The following is a 21,531-nucleotide window of genomic DNA, read 5'->3' as shown; positions in this document are numbered from 1 at the left end:
GACTCACCAGTGGTGTACTCCAACATTAGGGCTAACTCCTCACTTGCAGTGATGTTTACATCATTTGTCATATTCTTGAAAGCTGCCTTCCAAGTATTGAAGTTTTCCGGACGATCGTCAAATTTTTCGATTTTTTTGGCAATCAGCTCCCTTCGAGCCATAAACTGAATAAAACATTCCATGCAGTCAGCTGGATTGGAGAATTTTACGGTTTGGCTAGGGGTTGAGGGCGATGCTCCTGGGTTCAGCTCCTCTAGAGGATCTTGCTTTTCCTTCTTGACAGACTTAGCCGGGAAACCAGGGACGGTAAAGCGTGGTGTGTTAAGTTCTTGGCGTCGCGGCTTTTCCTCCTTAATCAAGTTAGCCGTGAAACCCGGGGCGGTGAATCGTAGTGCGCTAGGTTTTTGACCACGAGGACTAGATTCCCCCAGTTGGCTGCTGATAAATTCTTCAACACGCTTACGGGGTTCTTCAACGGGTAGATCTGGTAGCTGATACTCATTACCGAACCCGAGCTCCTCATCAATGGCCTTGGCTCGCGCCACCGCTGCAGCTGCCTCTTGTTCGACGCGTAAGGATTCCAGGCGCGCTTGCTCTGCCCGTTTTCTCCTTGCAAAGGCCAGTTCGTCTTCTCGTCTTTTCTTCTCTTCAAGTTCAAGAGCCATCGCAGATTTAGACTGAAGTTCATTTATTTTCCTTTGCATTTCGGCCTTTTTCAATGCTGCGTCCGCCTCGCCTCTCGCATGGGCTCGTAGCGCACTAGATGAAATTGACGTCTTAGAAGCACGCGACCCAGAACAAGCCGACCCTAATTCTTGTAGAAGATCATTTTTGCGATCTATTCCTTCCTGTATTGCTGCTTGAACGATTTCTTTTCGAGTCCTCATGATTTCCTCCAACGTTTGTCATTCCTGACGTTGTTCGGGCGAGCTGGCGTACGCCGTGAAGTCCATCAAAGAGACCCAAACGAGCTGATATTCGTTGAACGCCGAGCGTAAATCTCCTACTGCTTTACGAAGAGCTTCGACGGAGTCCGGAGTTCCCTGGAGCTGAGAAATCGTTCGGGCAGTTGCTTGCCATAACCTTTCGAGCTTCGACGTATCTGTCTGAAGTCTGTTGGCTATCAGTTTGACGCTGGGTTTCGAAACTCGTCTCGGCCGCGTGGAATCCTCCTTTTGCTCGACGCCATCTTGGTTCACATTGTTTACGAATGGAAGCGTGTCGATTTCGGCTGGCCGAGTAGTTTTCCTCGAGGTTTCAAGGTCTGCTTCGTAAGTAGCGAATGAAATATTAAAGGCGCCTGCCAGAAGGTCAGCTGCACTGGGAATTTCGTCTTCTAATTGTGGCTCGAGTTCCATATCCATGAGGTTGACATTATCATGATTATCGCCTTCGTCGGCTGGCGAAAGGTCTCTCGTTTCACTGTTCTGATCCTTTGGACCCTGATCCATAAGTTTGCTCACCGTAACAAAAGAGACGTAAATCCTTCATCAGTCAGTGTAACCAGATTTATTCGAAGTAAATTTTCGCGGTGAAACGAGAAAGGGTTTTCACCAGCGAGCACGACAATACAATGACAATCCCTAAATCACATGGAAAATCAATACCATGATACCTTGCTACAATGCTAAACTGTGTGGTAACGCTAGACGCGTGACACGCGTGACACGCGTGACAGAACAGGATTCATTTCTTTCGGTTTGCTATAAACCGTATTTGGAAGTGAAATATTGATTTATTTGTTTGTTTCTTTTAAATCATTCTGTCCCAGAATCATGCCGCCATTTGGTATTCAACCCCGCTAATAATATTGAAGGTCAACGCTTAAGAAACCATCTGATCCGAGTTCATGGTGTTCAGGACAGAGAATTGTGTGAACTGCTTTGTTACATGGAACCAAACTGTGTCAGTTATAATCTTGGAAACCAAAGAAGTGGAACATATATTTGTGAACTGAATAATGTCACTCACGATCACACAGGAAACAAAGACCACCTGGTTGAAGATCAAAGTTACATTTACAGTGGGGCCGAGGCAAGTGAAATTTGTGTCCTCTCTAGTTGATTTAAACTGTTTACCACTTATGCACCTTTTTAATAAACATTTGTGGATTTCGTATTGCTTAGCGAAATACATAACAAATCGCGAAATGTTCCCATCAAATAAATTTCAAATCCTGTTGTCAAGCCAATATCATTAACTATCTTCATACCGTAAACGGATCTTCGTTTGTTTTGTAATCGTTCATTTTTCTGTATCTTCGTCTTCGCCCTCCTTCTTCTTCCTCTTCCTCTTCTTCTTTTTCTTCTTCTTCTTTTTCTTCATCTTCTTCTTCCTCTTCCTCTTCCTCTTCCTCTTCCTCTTCCTCTTCCTCTTCCTCTTCCTCTTCCTCTTCCTCTTCCTCTTCCTCTTCCTCTTCCTCTTCCTCTTCCTCTTCCTCTTCCTCTTCCTCTTCCTCCTCTTCTTCTTCTTCTTTTTATTATTATTCTTCTATCAACCGTCACCGCTGTTCTTTTCTTTGTTGTTATTATTTTTGCAAATACATATATTTTTAATTTTTATGTCAGAGTAACTGTAAAAAAACTCCATGCAAAAACAACGCAACTTGTCAAAGCGGTTTCACCAAAAAAGGTTATCGCTGTTTGTGTACTGCTGGATACAAGGGTCAGACTTGTGATGAAGGTAAAACTATTCAATACGTGGACTTCCCACTTTTGAAATTTATTTGTACATATAAACGCCACAGAAAAACAGTGGTTGCTTTAAAAACACTATAATTGTAATCAAACGTCTATGTGTTGCATTTCCTGATATTGACGAATGTGTTACAGGAGGGTACAGCTGCGGTGCTGATGCAATATTAAAATTTAAATTTTTCAGTGAGACTTCTTAAACTTTATAAAGTTTAAAAATTCAAATCCTTTTTTACTGCAGCGGTTGCGGTTTCAAGCTGCAAGGAAGCCTATGACAGGCAGATGTAAGTGCTACATTTGAAAATAAACGACAAAGTTCATCTCACATAGAGTGGTAAAGATTTTAAGGCAAGAAAAAAAGAAAAAATATGGTGATTTTTTTCTAGTTTTTTCCAGCTGTTGTGTTACTGATTTAGCCACTGATTACTATTACTATAAATATATATATGTATATAAATATACATATACAAAAAAATATATATATATATATGTATATACATGTATATTTTAAATTGTTTATCTTTGATAGACTGAGCGAGAGTGGCATCGTTACGCTCCATATCGACTCAAAACCAACTCCCGTTTTCTGTCACGTGGGGGATGTAGGATGTGGTGATGGAATATGGACCCCTGTTATGAAGATTGATGGCAACAAGGTCTGTCCTAAGTTTTTGTTAAGAAGCTATTAGACTAACTGGGTCAGATTTTGGAGTTATGAAAAATTAGGCCTTTAAGATAACATGTTAGTAATATGCCTTTCGTTTACATCTCCCCAACCACAACAGCGCCTTCTCCTTGCTGGGTTTTCGTCCGTCGGATGTTATGGTCTGTTATTTATTTATTTATTTTTACCACATTGTGTTAAAATGTTTAATTTCGTGGTCTCTTTCAAACTAAAGATAAATTTGGACGTCATGGACAAAAGAAAACAAAAGAAGGAGTATTCGTTTCAAATTATGGATATTTTTTTTAAGGAAATCATAGAGTTATTTTTTTTAATAAAGATAATTTGGTCATCCTTAATTTATTGAAATAGCATTTAGGACTCATTTCAAATGTAAAAAGATTTGCTTCTAAGAAAGTTCAAACACACTGAAAATTTATTAATGACGTATTTGGACGCAAGGCAATATAAAATTTTAGAAGAATACAATTCTGAAGGATCATTTATTTTTATCAAGTGTCAAATCTTATTCAAAATTAAAATGATTTAAAACTCTCATCACCCTTTCGGCTTATCAGACTCGAGGAAAACTATTGAGTTTCTACTGACTTCATTTTGATCCTACTGACTGGTTGCTGTAGCTTCATGGTTTCTTTATCCTTACCTTTTACTTAAAGATAATTCTCTTTTACTTGTGATCAGCAACCGTTTCATTAGGATTCTGATTTTTGGAGAGACAAGTCAGAATATAACCTTCCTGCGGGAAACACTGGATTTGATACAGCGGAGACCAAATTACCGACTTACTGGAACACTTCCTTCTCCAAGATCTGTCTCGGTAGAAGATCAACCAAGAGCTCAGGTTCATCCTCATCAACACGAAGGCTGACTCTCTGTACTCACTGATCGCTGACGGGCAGTACCGCCCCACTTCATTAGGTCGTGATACGTGGAAGTCGCTGATTGGTTCACAGGGCTCCCTACAGCGTTACTGTAACTAAGAAGGATTCAATCTTGAACCGGAAAGTGCATTTTGGAAGAGTAGAGCTTCTAAAGCAAGAATCGGTATTTTCGCTAACAAACAAAATAATTGCCGTGATGTTGACTCCAGGATCGGATTTGGAACAGGGGGGCCGCATGACGACATCAACACATGTGGAATCCATGCTTCCGGGCATACACTAGATAATGGGCAGAGAAGCATCAAAGCTATGGGATACATCTTGGTACAGTAACGGGAAAGAAAAACTATATACATGTGGTAACGAACGTTGTCACCGGCACCACTTTTATGCACAAGAAAAACTACCGTCGTCTCCTGACATCAACAAAACAATGAAAATGATAATTTCATACACCTGAACTATCCTTACTGAGTGTTACACACAATAACTTAGGTTTGTAATTTTTTATAAAGATATTCAGAAGATAACTCTTCAGGAGCCGAGAATATCTTGATGCCATTTAAATATTTTCATTGCAATAACCAAAGATAAATTAATTTACCAAAACATTGTGTGAAACACTGCTATTTTTTTAGTCTAAAAGAGGTTCTTTTCACTCTTTATTTTTTATTAATCAGTGAATTTCTTAACGTCAGGCGGATAGGGCTAGGTTTTTTTGTTCATCTTTACAAAACTTCAAACGTAGTGATGAGAATTTATAATATTTATGGAAGGGATGCTTCTAATACCTGACCTCGTTACCCCATATTAACCAGAGGTAACTTTTTACCCCTCTCATTCGACATTTTGAATGATATTTTGGAATTTTTATCGGAATTTGTAGAAGTTAAAGATGTTAATCTCATCGAATATCAGCTCCTTGTATTATGACCAACTTTGAGATGTTTATCAGTCAGCAGCAAGTTGATGCCAATCCGAATGAATATTAATAACAACACTCTCAATTATTATGTAAACTATTTCAACATTTGAATTTCAAATGGAAGAAAAATATATATATAAATATATGGGGATAGAGCTTTTCATAACAGGCATGCGGTGTTCAAAGTTAATTGACCTGGACGCTTTTAAGAAAAAAAAATTTTTCTATTGTCCATCTCCATTAAGAATTGATGATTTGAGAGAAAGACACGTAATATTTTATTCGGACGTAAAACACAGCAAATTAGTATTGATCCGATTATCAGTATGTTAGTACGTTGCGTTTAACGTGTAAAGAACTCCATTACATCTAGAATTATGGAGCAGTTCTCAAAATTACTCCTTTTTATGCATTCCCTCCGCATCTGTGTTATTTTACCTCTCCTTTGCTCTCTGATGTTCAGTGCCGCGTTCTCAGAAGGTTAGTATCAAATGTAACTCAAAAAGTGTTTAACCTTGTGTAGTCTTATGGTTTAGACAGATGATGAAACAAAGAAAATGCGGTGCAAGTACGTGGTGCAGTGCCAGTTTCATTTAAGCAGCAAGCTTTTTATTTTCTTTGATGTCTACAAAAAAAATAACCGCAATTGCATTAGTTAAGCCTCTAAAACACAAATTTAAGTTCTTGCTGTCGGCAGATGCACTGAAATTATTGACGTAACTGCCTCTATAGAAACGAACCAAAACAGTTTCTTGCTTTGGTTCTCTTTCAGTTATAATTTCATCTGCATCAAAGTTGTAAAACATATGAATATATGAACAAAGTGACAGGCCTCAACCCCATTTTAGTTTCTGATGTTCAGTTCAAAGAGCTGGAAAATGTAAGGTGCCAGGTCTAGTAAGGATGGCTAAATCTTACCGACATGCTTTCGCTGTGTCGTGGAATATTTAGCTCTAGTTGTGGAGTGTTTGCAATAGAATCCCCGTAACTAAAACCTAAAATTGAATTTTGGTGATTTTATTGCACATCTGAAATAAAGCATAGTTTCTTTCTCTCGATGAGATTGAAGTGTGATATGTTAAGGCCTCCATTGTTTGCCTGTCTCACTACTACACGACTTAGTCCTTATATAAATTTGCAAAGTATTCTATAACGTTAAGGAGGCTTACAACACAACTGGTTTGGTAGTATTACATCATAAACCTATTATAACTTTCTAGAAATTTCTCAAAATTTCTAGAAATCTATTTTGAAGTTATCATACAAACAGTATTTGCGTTAAGCGCTTTACTAAATTACTCGTCAAGTTACTAAAACTATATATCTTTTCCTGACGCTGGCATAGCAAATATATGTCTTTTCTAGCTCAATGCTTAATAAAAGATAAGATTTATTAAATTTAAAAAAAAAGTCACAAAGCAATAGAGAAATTTCCCTCTGACTCAGAAAAATGCCGCTATTTGGAATTCAAGAACTCAAGAATGTTAGACGGTCAACGCCTGGTGAACCATGTGATTCAAGTTAATGACGTCAAGGATAGAGAGTTATGTGCGATGCGATGTTTCATGGAACCAAACTGTGTCAGTTATAATATCGAAATAAAACCGAAAGGAAATGATGGAACACACAGATGTGAGTTAAATGATGTCACTCACGTAGGAAAAAGCAACGACCTGGTCGAGGATCAAAGATACATTTACCGAGGAGTAGAGGCAAGTGCCACTTAAACCCTGCCTTAAAAGTTTGTAAACAGGTGTTCGATAGGACAGCGGTGAGGATTTGCGTTGAGCATTTACAACTGTTTAACAACATCGCAATGTACTTAAGAGGTTCTCAACTTCACATTCAATAGTAGATCGGAATTTGAGAATAACATGCTACCTGTTGTAAAGCTGGCAAAACTATAGGATGGAAATAAGTTGGATATCATTGAAAGCATGATTTTCTAAACGATATGCCTGTCGGCATCTTTCTATATGTTTTTTTTTCTTTTATGTCAGAATATCTGTGTAACAAATCCTTGCAAGAATAACGCCACTTGTCACAGCGGTTACGCTGACAAAGGTTATCGCTGTTTGTGTACTGCTGGATTCAAGGGTCAGATCTGTGATGAAGGTAAATTATTTTCTCGATACGTAAATCACCGTCTTTGAGATTAAAGTGTAACTTTGCGCAGGCAAAATCAACAGCAGCTGCGATTATAATTGAGATCAATAATATAGTCAGAGCTGTATTGAGCGGCACTGTGTTAAGTGGTCACCCTGTGGTAAGTGGTCGGCTATAAAGGTCTCAGACTTTTTCCTCATACTTATTGTAGTTTTCTTCTCTATAAAGTGGTGGTCGTCAGCTTTAACTGAGTTCCAACGGCCTATTTGTATTCTTCCACCTGTATGAAAGGGTCTCTTTAACACGAAACAACTCACGTAAAAATAAAAATCTTAAGTAAAATATACTTCATGTTTATCTCCCGATGTCAGTATCAGTAGTATTTTTGAGCGATTAGTTATACATCAAGTGGTCAAATTATGAGATGAAATGAAGTTCAGTCTTTTTAAATACAACCACCTTATTATGTGGACCTTGCATTAAGCGTGGATAAGCACTGATTACTGGTTTGACCATATACATACAAATATATATATAAAAATAAAGATATTGACGAATGTGCTACAGAAAAGAATAGGTGCAGTGCCAATGCTGTTTACAACAATATCAAAGGATCTTATAACTGCAAATGTAAACCTGGATATTCTGGAGACGGACGGACTTGTAAAGGTATTTGTGCCATAATATAGGTCAGCCTAAACTCATCTTCAGTGTATGTTTCTGAACGACATCTACGCATAACATTTCCTCTCAATTTTTTGCAAGCTTTAATATAGTATCACACTTTCTTAATTTTTTTCTTGCTCTTTCTTTTTCTTTTGTTTGACTCGCTTTTTTTTTTTCAGGAGTTACTGTTTCCAGCTGCAGGGAAGCTTATGAAAAGAAATTGTAAGTTCATCACGAAACTGTCTTTCTACTTGATACCATAATGAAAGTTGTCGAATTAAAGAGAAGTGCAAGTTGATAAAAATATTTGTTTTACCTCGCTTTGGCCAATTTTAAATTTACTATTACAGTAGAAACGATAATTTCGGTTTAAGTGTAATATTCCAAAAAATGATTACAGAAGTCTTTTTTATTATATTCTCGTCCTCTCTTTCTCCTTTTTCTTTTCTTTTTTTTTCACAGAATAAACGCCAGTGGTGTGGCTACGCTTCTTATCGACTCAATTCAAACTTCTGTTTTCTGTCACGTGGGCGATTTTGGGTGTGGAGGTGGAGTTTGGACCCCTGTTATGAAAATTGATGGGAACAAGGTCATTTTTTAAAATCAATTTCTTTCTTTAGCTAAGCCGAAAACAAGAGATCGAAAGATTTAATTCACGGCTTGAGCGCTTAAAAAAGTCTAGGCCACTAAAGATTTCCAGTCTGCTGTAATTTACCCCAACTCAAGCTACACCGGTTCCCTGTAAGTTCTACACTTCTGCAATTGAGACTACAAACAATTATATATTGATGAGGCTCATGTTTGCGATATGACTTTAATTGTGAATTGTTAATTCTTGATTCTTAAAATAGTATTTATAGTCCCCTCCAGGAATTCTCTTTCATTGTTTTACGTTAAAATGTCAAAGGTTATCAATGATCGATCGGTTTGTGTTAAACGTTATTTATGATCGGTTTAACACCGCTGTCTTTCCAATGAGTTTATGCTGGCTCAGATTTTCTTTGACACTGGTGGGACGTTTTGAACAGCTTAGGGTCCGAACGCACTGGACTGACCGCAGAATTTGTCTGGCCCTACCAAAAATCTCGACAAAATTTGTCTCTGCCAAATCTGTCTCTGCGCACTGAGACACAGCAAAATATTTGTTAATCACACGTGTCAATCACATGAGACAAGAGCCTCCATCGCAACGTTCGAAGAACTTTCGGATCTACCAAACATAGCAGGCGCCGTCGATGGGACACAAAAAAAAAAATAAGGCTCCAAAAGAAAGTGCTGTCGACTACTTTAGCCGATATAAATTGAACAGTACTTGGCCCTGGAGATGCAGCTGGAACGTGGACTTGGGAACCGTAATAGTTTTATTCTGAGTAAGGATCATTATGTAGCATATCGAGGTACGAATCTGCCATCTTCACCGTTTGATTGCCGCACACCAAAGAAATAATTTCGGTGGGCTTCGGATTGAAATACTCTGACTAAAAATAGAGATAAAATTTTCTTGATTAACATGTTCCTTCAAATCATGGCGTGTAAATTGACAAATCTGTCAGATTTCATGCCTGACAAAAATTTGTCCTGCTCGGAGGCAGGACGACGGCTTCTTTGAAGTTTGGTAAGCCTCGACAAAATTTGGTAGATCTAAAAATCACCGGGCGCACTTGTCTCAGGGAACTGATGACAGATTTTTTCGCAAAATAAACAAAACTTTGCCCAGTGCGTCAGGGCCCTTATTTACTTGTATTTCATGTCTACTCAAAGATGATTCTCTTCTATTCCTAATAAGCAAACTTTTCATTATGATTCCAATTTTTGGGGAAACAAGAAAGAATACAACCTTCCTGGAGGAGAGACTGGGTTTGACCAAGAGGAAACCAAGTTACCGACCTACTGGAACACTTCGTTCGCCAAAATTTGTCTTGGTATGAAGGTCGACCAACAGCTCAGGTTCGTTGTCATCAGCATGCAGGCTGACTCACTGCACTCAATGATTTCTGACGGACACTACCGCTCTACCTCATTGGGTCGTGACACGTGGAAGTCGCTGATTGGTCCACAAGGCCCTCTTTACAGCCTAAATGTAACAAAGAAGGGTTCAATGTCGAACCGGAGATTTCTTCCTGGAAGCATAAAGCTTCCCGAGCAAGAATTGGCATTGTCGCCAACAACAATAATAATTGCCTTGATGTTGATTCCAGAATCGGTTTTGGTACAGGAGGGCCACACGATAACAAAAACACGTGTGGAATCGATGCACGCATCAAACTTCTTGATAATGGAGAAAGACACATTAAAGCCATGGGATACATCTTTGTGCAATGAGGAGAGAGAAGAGTTTATACCATGTTATATGATATCACCATTTATTAGCATCAATAACCACGATTATCAACACAAGAATACATACTTCGCTACACACCATATGGCTATTTGTGCTCTGTATGATAAGCACTAACATCTTTCAAAGTCTAAAAAACATTGTTCTAGGGATAACTAACACAAAACAGTATTTCCAAATGGAGCTAAGACTGTCATGATGACAGCTTAAATTACAAATTGAAATAACCAGAGATAAATCCAGTTACGGTGGGCATCATTGTTATAACGAAACTCTCCATGTACACATGCTGACGCTTAGCATAGGTCCGAGGAGCAAAATTATATACCACCACCAGAGACAACATACAAATCATTTTAAAATCGCACTATCAGAACCGTTAGATAAATTTAGCATCTCATGGATAATTCTTTTTTAAGAGATGAACGAGATTTAAGCTAAGATAGATAAAACCTTGAATAGCCCGAGCGCGAAATTAAAACGTTTCAAAGTTAAGGATTTTGAGGAAGAGTGCATTAGCCTTTACGCTAGGAAGTATTTTAGAGGTATAGGTATTCAAACCCACGATACACGGCAACTTTGGATTAGACAATGTTTGGGCAGTGGTATTAGTATTTGCTATGTTGCATGAATGTGTGAGTAATCATAGGTACTTTTGCTAAGGTACCTTTTTGCAAGGGTAGCCAATATAAACTCAGAACGCAAACGCAGATTCATGATCAGAGGTATGGTGACTGAAGGTAACGTTTCAGAAGTAAGTGTATTAAAAGCAGTCTTAACACATCCAAATGTTGTTTTGTAAATACATACATTACCTCTCAAAAATAAAGGAAAGGTTTTGTGTCAACCTCGTAGTATTGTGTTTGATTAGCTAAGTTAACTACGGCAGGGGAGTTTTTTCGAGAGGGTTCAATCAATTTCTGTTAATAGTCATTTTCTTCTCCCGTATTTAAGTATGAACCTGTATTGCGGATTTGAGTACATAAAAATACTGAAATTCTTGGTAACTTAATATAACGGTGAAAACGGATTTCACATGCTTTGGATATGAACTTTAATTGGTACAATAGGGATTTATTTCTTTGAAGCCTGTATCGCTGATGAAAAACAAGTTAACTCTCACAATAGCCAAACAGGTTTCCAATTAAGTTACATAAACAGAAAAAATGTGCCAGTGTGTTTCACTCCGGGGCCTTTTTTTACCTCAACGATGTGTTTAATTAGCTAAGAACACAAAGCTCGCATGCAAAATAGGTTCTTTCTTTACAATTCTACGTTTCGTAAACCTTCTGCAAACAAGGTTTATTAAATATGCGTGGTCTTCATAGAGGATCCTCAGGGCTCTAACATCGTTCAGCTGCTTTTTTCAGTCATCAAATAGGCTCTCTTGAATAGCATCATTTTTTTATGCAACGGAAGGTGGAACACCTAAGTAAAAGCAAGTTGCAAAGGCATTAGCTACGTTAAGTCAGAACTCCGACATTTTTTTAAATTCTAAAGGAGCGAATCCTCCGCACCATCAGCCATTTTTTCGTTTTGATCTGTTTATTACTGGGAAGTCGAAATGCTATCTGTTCACATAGTTAGTCCTTGTTAATTAGTCCAAGTCTTCATTTTAAACGTTAGGAGTGCCGCTGATTCTTTTCTACTCATAAGATATGGAGAGGTCTCGACTAACGGAAATAATTACTCTTTCTTTTATCGTATCAGGGATATAATTAAATTTCATCTTCTGAATTCTGTAAAGCGATCAAATGAACTCTCATCGTTGGTCTCCACACTCTTCCCTGGAGCAAGAGTTGTGAGAGTTTGTTAAAGGTCTCTATATCGAATCACTGGCGATCTATTTCTTAGCTCTTATAATATTTACTTGATAATGTAAGTTTTATTTTCGCGTTTTTGTGCTTGAACACAGATGATTTGTTGTTTTTTAAATGTTCTTTTACCCGGTCGTGTGTGTGTCGGTCGGTGCTGCCGACATAGAATTGCTGGCGTCTGTCGCATGTGATCTTGTAGATGGTGTTTCTACAAAAGCAAACTGTCTGAGTGCGACAGGGCAGTTGGTGCGTTTGCATTGTGGTTCGTTTCTCCTGGTGGATAAGGCGTTTCTTAGAGTGTAGACTCTATGGGTTATTCGGGCGTCAATGTTTTCTTTTCTGAAGATTTTAGTGATCTTTCTGTCTAATCTGTCGGAAATAAATAGGATTTCGAAGTAAAGCCAATCTTTATTGGATTGTTGTTGTTGTGGTTGTAAAAATATATATGGACTCTGGAAATTCCAGCAACGACACCTTCTATATTTCTGGGCGTTTTCAACCTTAAAAAGGCTGAAGCGACATCCGCAGCGCGTTTGGTCGCTTTGAGACGACCTCGAAAGGAATGTAAAGAACAGAGTGAATCACTGCGTAGAGGGTGCAAAATTTGGTCGGCCAAGCGAAAACTTAACTACGAAGACCGTTGGGAAGAAAATGAATCACCTCCAAAACGTGCTCTCAGGCACTAAGGTCATCTCAGGTGAGGAATCTACGGTTTTCATGATATTTTCCGTCCTCGGAAAAAAGCCTGTTTAATCTTGCCTAAACTGCGAAAAACAAGTGTAGAACTGCAGCTTTGATTTGTTTAGCTATGAGTAACATCCAATTGATGTGTAAACAATATAAAGTTCATCGGCTCCCGAGTGACACCCGCGATGAGAATTGTATCTGCCATAGTGCAACATTCGATGATGTTTGCAAAGATTCCTCGAATTAACTAGCATAAAGGTATGTACCTTATTACCTTGCACGGAGCAACCATAGCCACGACCACTTTGGTCGACGATTAATAATTTCGAAAGTCCGAACAGAACATATGAAATGGAATGAACATTTGTGGTCCGCGATTCGAAAGTTTACGCATGCCCACATACCAATCTTGGCATAGTTCTTTTCAATTGCTAAATGTTTTGCGACAAAGAAATTAGGGATCTTTCGAATAAGATTATCGAGTTTTCTGCGGTGGAATTTCCTAAGTTTTGCTGAAACGTTAAACATATTTGTGTCCTTCCTATTGCCTGTTGATGGGAAAAAAATTAATAGGACCAAATTTGAGATAGAGGAAGAAAACACAAAATTGCAAATAGCGAGGAAACCGCCTTGGTATCCCTTACTTTTCCGGCTTTTAAATGATCGGCAGGAAAAATTTATCAAATTTTGACAATTTCGAGGGATTTCACGAAAGCAAAATGAAGAAAATCAAAGGCCTGACCGAATTATCACTGGGGTTGTCCCTTTTTTTGTGGAGCCTTAGCCTTATTGCGAAAGCAATTTTGCTGATATTTCCTACAGCAAACGATAGTCCGAACCTAGCTCAGCGCCTTTTGACGGTTTTTTTTTACCTTGAAAAGCATAGCAAATTTTTTCTAGAAAAACGTTACGCTGGCGCGTGCCCCAACATCCAGCAAAAACCCTGAGCTTAAATTTGTGAATAAAATAAAATTCAAAAAGTAGACTGATACATAGGCATTACCCCACGCAATTCAACAAAACTTTAAGAATGGATCAATGAAGATATTATACAGTCTAAATAAGGTGTTTGCGTTTAGGAAAAAGCGAAGCCTGAGAGCATACCCACACTTCTTTTGATCATTACTTAATTTTTTTTTTTTTGGCAATGTTGTTGTTGTAACTCTTATAACTAATATTTGAATCTATATAAACTCCAGGGTATCGAATTGAAGTTTCTTGGACTAATGATTAATATTTTGCATTCAAATAGCACAAATTTGTGCTATTTGAATTTGTTTATGAACTGGGTGACAAATAACAAAATTTGACTCTTCAATAATTGATGAGAGCTTGTTTTCAGATAGCCAAATATGGAGTTTATCAAGTTCGTGGTTAATTTCACTTTCAAGTATAAAGTTGTATCCTCTGCATGCGTACAAGTGAAAATCCAATCGCTTTGAGCAATTATAAAAATCATCTATATGATTAATTAAGGCTTATTTTTTTGCTTTTATCAAATGTCAGCTGCGTGTATGATCAACTTTCAGAGGTTTCTCTATCATCAATAAGGTGACACCACTCGCGGGAATAACAAATTAAATGCAATACCAGTCTTACGAGCCACAGACCATAAATAAACCAGAGACAGTTGCAAAACTTCGTTATTAATTTTATTATTTCTTAAGGACCCTTTTGAAGAACTTTTTTTGAAAAATGTTATCAAAAAGTTTTATGACACCTTGCTTCACGATATTTATAATCAGTGGCCCTCAAAAACACATTTAGCTAATACGTGAGAATTATTTCAACAGTTTGAATTGACTAAACAATAAAGTCCAGTTTTAAAGAAAGCGTGGGGATAAGCATTTTCGTAACAGACACACTATGTTCAAAATAATTAATCTGAACGCTTTTAAATTCTTAAACGTTGTTGAACAAGGTTAGTTACACATGCAATATTGTGATTAATTTCCTCTAGCCAAGTTAACAACGCCAGGGATCTTTTGTAAGGTTAAAATACTTTTCTTGCTTTTTAATAAGGTTTCAAATAAAGTCGCACAAACAAATAATTCTACCCCAGTGATTCACTCCGGGGGCTAACCTTGCATTATCAATGTGTTTGATTCGTTACGCTAGCAACACTCACATGCAAAGTAGGTTCTTTCACCAGAAAGAAAAACTACGTTTTGTTCACGGTCGGGAAGCAAGGTTTATGAACTGTGCATTAGTAACATAAAAGGTTCTGAGGGTTCTAATATCCTTCTGCTGCTTCTTTTCAGTTATCAGAGGACGCTGTTGGTTTGCATCATTTTGTTTACGCGAAAAATTGTAAATTCTTTATTGAAACACAGAGCTGACGAGCGCTAACAGTTGCTTAAAGAATTCAAGAGACTAAATTTTATTGAAACTCCAAAGAAGTGAATATTTATTAATATCATTATATTTACTTTAAGGCATGTCCTTCGCCTTGATCTACTTTTCAGCGGGGCTTTGTTCAGTGATACTCGGGGCTGTCTGTTCACAAGGTAAGTAAAGTCCTCATCTCATGATATCAAGGGTGACGCTGATTATTTCCCTATTCGTAAGATATGAAGATGCCTCGACAGATGGAAATACATAGTGTTTACATTCATTGCATCATTATTGCCTTCGTTTTCTTTTTTGGTTCATGAACCCGTCCTATAAGGGAAGGATATAGATCAAACTAATCATAGATACAGAGAGCTGAAAATTGCGGGAGTGTATTATGATTATTAAGAAAGCATTTAATTGTTATTCAACTAGATTGTACCCTCGTACCAGAGCATGAAAGTTTCACCATGGTTGAAGATGACATTAAAACGAGTAAATGAATGAATTGGAAATATGTCGAGCCTATTCAATAGCCTCCAAACAAGTAAAAAAACTAGTTTGATTTTGAGGGCGCTGATGGGTTGAAATGCTTAAGGTTGAAATGAATAAGTAACGTATTTAAAGCTTTCTTGTCTTTATCTTTAAACTTTTTGCTATTACTAATAACAATAACTCAAAAGTATGCGTCAAAGAATGCTGAATATTCCCTAGCATACTATTGAACATGGAAGCTACTGTTTTAAAGCAATGCCTTATTTTGTTTACTCATAGTTTTCGAATTCAGCTTGCGCTTTCGATATAGTCTCGTTTTATTTTACCGGCGTGCATTATAGGAATATGTTTGACAGCGCTGGACTAGGTTGATGAAATAATTCCTTTATCCTGTTACTTTTCTATTGCTCTCTGGCGGTTTTCCCCAGCTTTTCTCTTTTTGTGCGTGTGTGTGGGCGAGTTGTTGAGTTGTTTGTTTTTGTTTGTTCGCTATACAGGCTATATACCTTTTTTCATTTACACATAACACATTAACACATTTAATAGGTTATTTTGACCCGAAAGAATCAGTGAATTCCAGAGACGGTCTACTTTCATTGGACAAGTTTCATTATCTGGATGTGCCTCAAATTGACGTCCTCATGGTATACGACGACCTTGAATGCATTTTTAATTGCGTCGATCATCCTCTCTGTATGTCTGTAAACCTGGCCGCTGAAGAAAAACTGTGGTGTGAGTTACTTTCTTCAGATAAGGAGAACAGCACAAAGAAGTATTACCAAAACGAGAGTTCACATCACTACTACTTCCCAGTAAGAAAGTACCGCCAAAATTAGTCTCGTTCGTTCTTTTTTTCTTGTTCTTTTTTTTTTCTTTTCATTAACAAAATGTTTATTTCATTTTGTTTAAATCATCATCTTAGTATATTATTTTTTTTTTACCGATAGACGCTGCCTTGTTCTTCTACGCCATGTTACAACGAGGGAACTTGTTTTCGAACGAAGCGAAATTACAAATTGTTTGAATGCCTCTGTGAAAACGGTTTCTCTGGAGAATATTGTGAAAAAGGTAGGTTGGAATTCCAACATCGTAGATGAAGTTATCAAACATTTTAGTTTCTGAAAAGTTTTTGCCTATTTGCTTTGGTTACCAAGTTCCTTGTTGAAATATGTAGTTATTCAGTAAATGACACAGGCATATTAGGAGAAAAAGATCTGCGGGTGCTCACAATAGAAGTGGAAACTACAAACATTTGATCACTATTTCGGATGCTCTATTACTGAACTATAGGAGACTGGCGGCAGGCTGGGCAGTCAAACTAGGTCCATGGCGAGAAAATTCTTCCACGCTGCCAGGATAGGAATGTCGAATGTGATGCTTTTGCGCATCTTTATTTTATTATTTTGTTATGATTCCCACCGTTCTTATCATAATAATTCCGGTCTATGTCATGATTATATGATTGTATATTATGGAGAAGATTGAATCTGCACAATGTGTTCATAGTTTTGTTTTATTTTGTGATTTTAACTACCTATGAACGTTCAGATATTGATGAATGTAGCGCCGACGGCCATACTTGTGACGTAAATGCCAGGTGTCAAAACACATATGGTTCCTATAATTGTTCTTGTAAGAAGGGATACAGAGGAGACGGACGCTCGTGTTCAGGTACATTCGGGTTATTTTTGAAATTAACACGAGGATCAGACTTCGTGCTCAATTTACTCATGTGTATTACTTGTTTGAGTAGATTAAGCTTCGTCTTTACATAATTATTCACTCAATGTCTGCGTTTCTCAGCAAATTAGAAAAATTAAGCCATGCATAGCTCTCTTAATGCGATATGCTTCCCAGAGGACATTCTTAAGGATACGGTGTAATGGCATCTCCGGCTAAGAATGCGTGCAATGTGGCTTCTTAGTTTGAATATAAACAAGAAAATGTAACTTATTATGACAACAATAATATTGCTAACTATTAATTAATTAATAAATTATAATTAACTAATTAAAAATACTCAGAAAGGTGTATTCCCGTGGTGAAGTACTTCGATATAAACATTTCAAAGCACTAACGATTGCTTTATGGATTAGAAAAGACTGGTTATTGACTTAACGCTACAAAACTATGAATTTCTAAACATCCTTAAATTGCTTGTCTCGCAATGAAAAATAATGTTGATTTCATTCTGAGTGTGTTTAGAAATTCCTTAAAATCCTTTTCTGCTACTAATTTTGTAGTTTTACATGAAATATGTTTTCGGTTTTAAGCAAAATAACCAGTGCGAGTAAATACGAACACATTTGTCTTCCTTGCTTTCGGAATATATGACAAATTTTGACTGCCTTAGTGGTAATTTAAAAAGCAAATATGATGTATTTTCAGACATTGATGAGTGTGCTAGAGGAAAGCACGACTGTAGCACTGATGCTGTATGCAACAATACCAAGGGATCGTACAACTGTACATGTAGGGCTGGATACTCAGGAGATGGAAAAATTTGCAAAGGTGGAAATTAATTCATGACTCTTGATTTCAAAAATGTCGTCACAGTTTGACAGTTATCATGTGCTTTATTTTGATTTGATTGTTATTTTCAGAGAATTCGATGTGCAAAGAAGCTCACAACAAAAAACTGTAAGTTCAAGATAAGAAATACATTTTCCCTATACTTCAAACGACGGATCCCTCAGTTCAAATAATATATTTGCCTTAACATTATTCAACAGATTTAACGAGAGCGGCGTGGTTACGTTTCATATTGGTTCGATACCAACTTTCGTTTTCTGTCACGTGGGGGATTTTGGATGTGGAGATGGAGCTTGGACCTCTGTTTTGAAGATTGATGGCAACAAGGTATATAGCTGTTTATTAAAATAATTGGTCGATTTCTATCATCACCTATAGTAACAAAAATGTATTTCTTAAGTATCTAAGCTGTTTTCCTACACTTAGGATAATAGTTTCGAGTGCATAAATCAATGATCATTACGTTCGTTACGGCTCACATTATCGTTTAAGCTGTTTGCTAGTCGGGACTAATTTAACTAACTAACTGGGACTAATTTACTTGCTTTTATTGCCTATTTAACAATAATTGTCCTCTACTCCCGATCAGCGAACTTTTCATTATGATTCCAATTATTGGAGCAACAAGGTAGAGTATAATCTTCCTGGAGGAGAGACTGGGTTTGACTCGGTGGAAACCAAGTTACCGACCTACTGGAACACATCATTCACTAAGATCTGTCTTGGTATGAAGATTGACGAAGTTCTCAGGTTCATTGTCATCAACAAGCCAGCCGATTCCTTGTACTCACTGATCGCTGATGGGCAATACCGCAACACCTCCTTGGGTCCTGAAAAGTGGAAGTCATTGATTGGTTCACAGGGTTACTTACAGCGTCTCTGTAACAAAGAAGGGTTTAATCTGGAACCGGAGGGGGCTTATTGGAAAAATAGAGCTTGCAAAGCAAGAATTGGTATTTTCGCCAATAACAATAATGGATGCGGGGATGTTGATTCCAGAATCGGGTTTGGAACAGGAGGGCCAAAGGATGACAACAACACCTGTGGAAACGATGGTCCCTCCACACACATCAAAGCCATGGGGTACATCTTGGTACAGTGAAGAACGGAAAAAACAAACAAACAAAAGAAAACATACAGTACTGTAATAAACAAAACTAACATCATCTTCAACGACAACAGTCATATTTACGAACACAAGAATACTTAACAGTCTGTACGGAATATAACACACAATGATATAGCACTAACATTTGAGTAAAGCAATTGTAGCAGCAATCGCTGATTTCGAGGTCCAGCTGACTCAAGCATCCAAATTTTCCACGTTTCGTTTTACTTTAAGACATAAACTGAATTACAATTATTACAAACAAAGAAAAAGCTAATTTAGGCGAAAAAAGATAGTAATTTGGTCTAATATTCATATCCATTGAGTCAATTGATGTGTGGCAATACATAAACATGTAAAGTATAATTTGGCTTATTACAACAGCAATCCACAAACACGTATATATCTTCTAACAACTTTACAAGTTAATATTTCGATCGATTTAGACGCTAATATAAGATAATGAAACTGTACTTTCATAACAGTCCCGAGCTACCGGAGAAAAACAATTTGCTACATTTAGCGTCGAGAAATGGCGAGAAAGCTTTCGAACAACAATGGGGCGAGTGGAGTCGACTCCTTTCGAATTACGGGCTGATCAATACATCTGACTACTATAGAGAGACACGAGAATGCTTATATTTTAACAGGTTGATGAGCTTCCCTTTTATAACATTTTTACACCCTCGTTGTGGCTCTGGCTTCTCGATGAGACAGAATTCCACTCATCTTTTATCTTAGAAGCAATTTTTTATAATGTTTCGGCAATATTCACAAAGAAAAAACTTCCTTTGCCTTTTTAATTGTAATTTCAGATGATGCATGAATATTGTCAGGAAAAAAAGTGTATTGGTTATAGAATTTGATTTTATCGAACCTCAGATTTTACTCATATTCAAGAATTCCTCATAAAGTTAAACAGAAAGTGGCATCGATCTGCTTAAACAAAACATAGCATCAACAGTATGAATAAACAATATCACGTCGTTTTCAATTATCTTTGAACTAAATTTCAATTGTAGAAAAATGCACAAGGATTAAAATTTGCGTAACACACATAGCATGTTCAAACTATTTTGCTCTAAATGCTCTTAGCACCTGATTCTCATCAGTTTTTCTACATCAAGCTCTACGGTTAAGAATTAAAGCCCCCTAGAAGAAAACTTTTAGAACTTGCGTTGGCTGAAAAACACTCAGTGGTGTTACACGTATCGTGTGTCATGTATTAGAGTGTTACACGCATCATGTATAGGTCGCAGTTTCTACAACTTTAGACAGAATCTACTAATAAATTGGTGTTATGCACTCCGTTCGCGTCTGTGTTATTTTCGCGTTCATCTGTCTCGTGATGCTAAAAGTTGTCTTCTCAGAAAGTAAGTAGGATTTATTTAACCCAAAGGCGCCATATATTTAAAATGTTGGACCTTTTTAAATGGTTATCACTTGTCAATTGGAGTCTGTCTCTCCTTCATGAGTAATAATAATTGATGAAATTCGATCATTAATCAAAATTAAAATTATAAACTGGTCTCTGTAAGAATCCAACAACTTGGGAAAGGCAAATTTTCAAATCCTTTCAAATTTTCTATGCTTTTAGGCACTCAAGGGGATGCACTCCCTTAAGATGTAGACAATTTTTAGTTGTTCGTGCACAATTTAAACGTGAAATGGATTTTTCCTTGATTTGGGAATCACCTTTATTGATGCGATGCATTTTTTCCCCAGGACTCAGTCACTGATTAAAAATACTCCCAAAATAGTCGAAAAGGTTCCAATTAAATTCACACAAACAGGGGTTATCCTTGCAATAAAAATGTGTTCAACAACACTCGTATGCAAATTAAGTTCTTTCATGAGGTAGTAAAATTGTGTTTTGTTTACTGGTCTTCTGTAAAAGAGGTCTCTTGAATGTAACTGTATGCAAAACAATGTAGAGGGCTGGAAGGGCTTTCATATACTTCAGCTGCTTTTTTCAGTCACAACAAGATGCTACTGGCTTGCATCATTTTTTGTGTGCGGAGATCGCATTAGTCGCTGGTAAAAGCAAATGAAATTATTGTTTCTCCGTAAAACGTGCAGAACCAGCAACCACAATGAGTTGCCTAACGAATTCAAGACACCCATACTCCTGAAGGAAATATTCTGAAGGAGCAAACGTGGAGATATTTCTTATATTCTGAAGGAGAATAATTTTGTAGCCGTGTCTTTCGTTTGGGTCTGTTTATTTCTGGTTCTGTGTTCAGCTATACTGAAGGGTATCTGTTCAT

General features: G+C 37.3%; 1 protein-coding gene and 2 pseudogenes across 2 annotated transcripts; all 3 read left to right on the top strand.

The window, feature by feature from the left end:
- Positions 1-1,608: 1,608 nt before the first annotated feature.
- Positions 1,609-4,592, top strand: LOC113671294 (putative skeletal organic matrix protein 5; annotated as a pseudogene).
- Positions 4,593-7,058: 2,466 nt separating this feature from the next.
- On the top strand, positions 7,059-10,421 carry LOC113671295 (uncharacterized; annotated as a pseudogene). Its single transcript, XR_016188809.1, has 6 exons — positions 7,059-7,070; positions 7,185-7,299; positions 7,807-7,959; positions 8,136-8,178; positions 8,419-8,545; positions 9,743-10,421. The product of XR_016188809.1 is annotated as an uncharacterized LOC113671295 (transcript).
- A 4,605-nt stretch (positions 10,422-15,026) lies between these two features.
- On the top strand, positions 15,027-20,550 carry LOC149042461 (uncharacterized). Its single transcript, XM_089213313.1, has 8 exons — positions 15,027-15,305; positions 16,189-16,436; positions 16,572-16,692; positions 17,173-17,295; positions 18,013-18,135; positions 18,228-18,264; positions 18,357-18,483; positions 18,746-20,550. The coding sequence occupies exons 1-8, from the start codon at positions 15,236-15,238 to the stop codon at positions 19,256-19,258; spliced, it is 1,362 nt and encodes a 453-aa protein (XP_089069439.1). The 5' UTR covers positions 15,027-15,235; the 3' UTR covers positions 19,259-20,550.
- Positions 20,551-21,531: the final 981 nt, after the last annotated feature.

The sequence above is a fragment of the Pocillopora damicornis genome, chromosome 7, assembly GCF_964200805.1.
Source record: "Pocillopora damicornis chromosome 7, jaPocDami1.2, whole genome shotgun sequence".
NCBI classification, from domain to species: Eukaryota; Metazoa; Cnidaria; class Anthozoa; order Scleractinia; family Pocilloporidae; genus Pocillopora; species Pocillopora damicornis.
The sequence above is the reverse complement of the archived record's forward strand: the minus strand, read 5'-3'. Positions and strand labels throughout refer to the sequence as shown.

Excerpts from the sequence above, each read along its gene's own strand:
- LOC149042461 (XM_089213313.1), top strand. The coding sequence starts at position 15,236 with ATGTCCTTCGCCTTGATCTACTTTTCAGCGGGGCTTTGTTCAGTGATA. Across the intron at positions 16,437-16,571 it reads CACATCACTACTACTTCCCA|ACGCTGCCTTGTTCTTCTAC; the intron begins GTAAGAAAGTAC and ends TTTTACCGATAG. Across the intron at positions 18,265-18,356 it reads GAAGCTCACAACAAAAAACT|ATTTAACGAGAGCGGCGTGG; the intron begins GTAAGTTCAAGA and ends ATTATTCAACAG.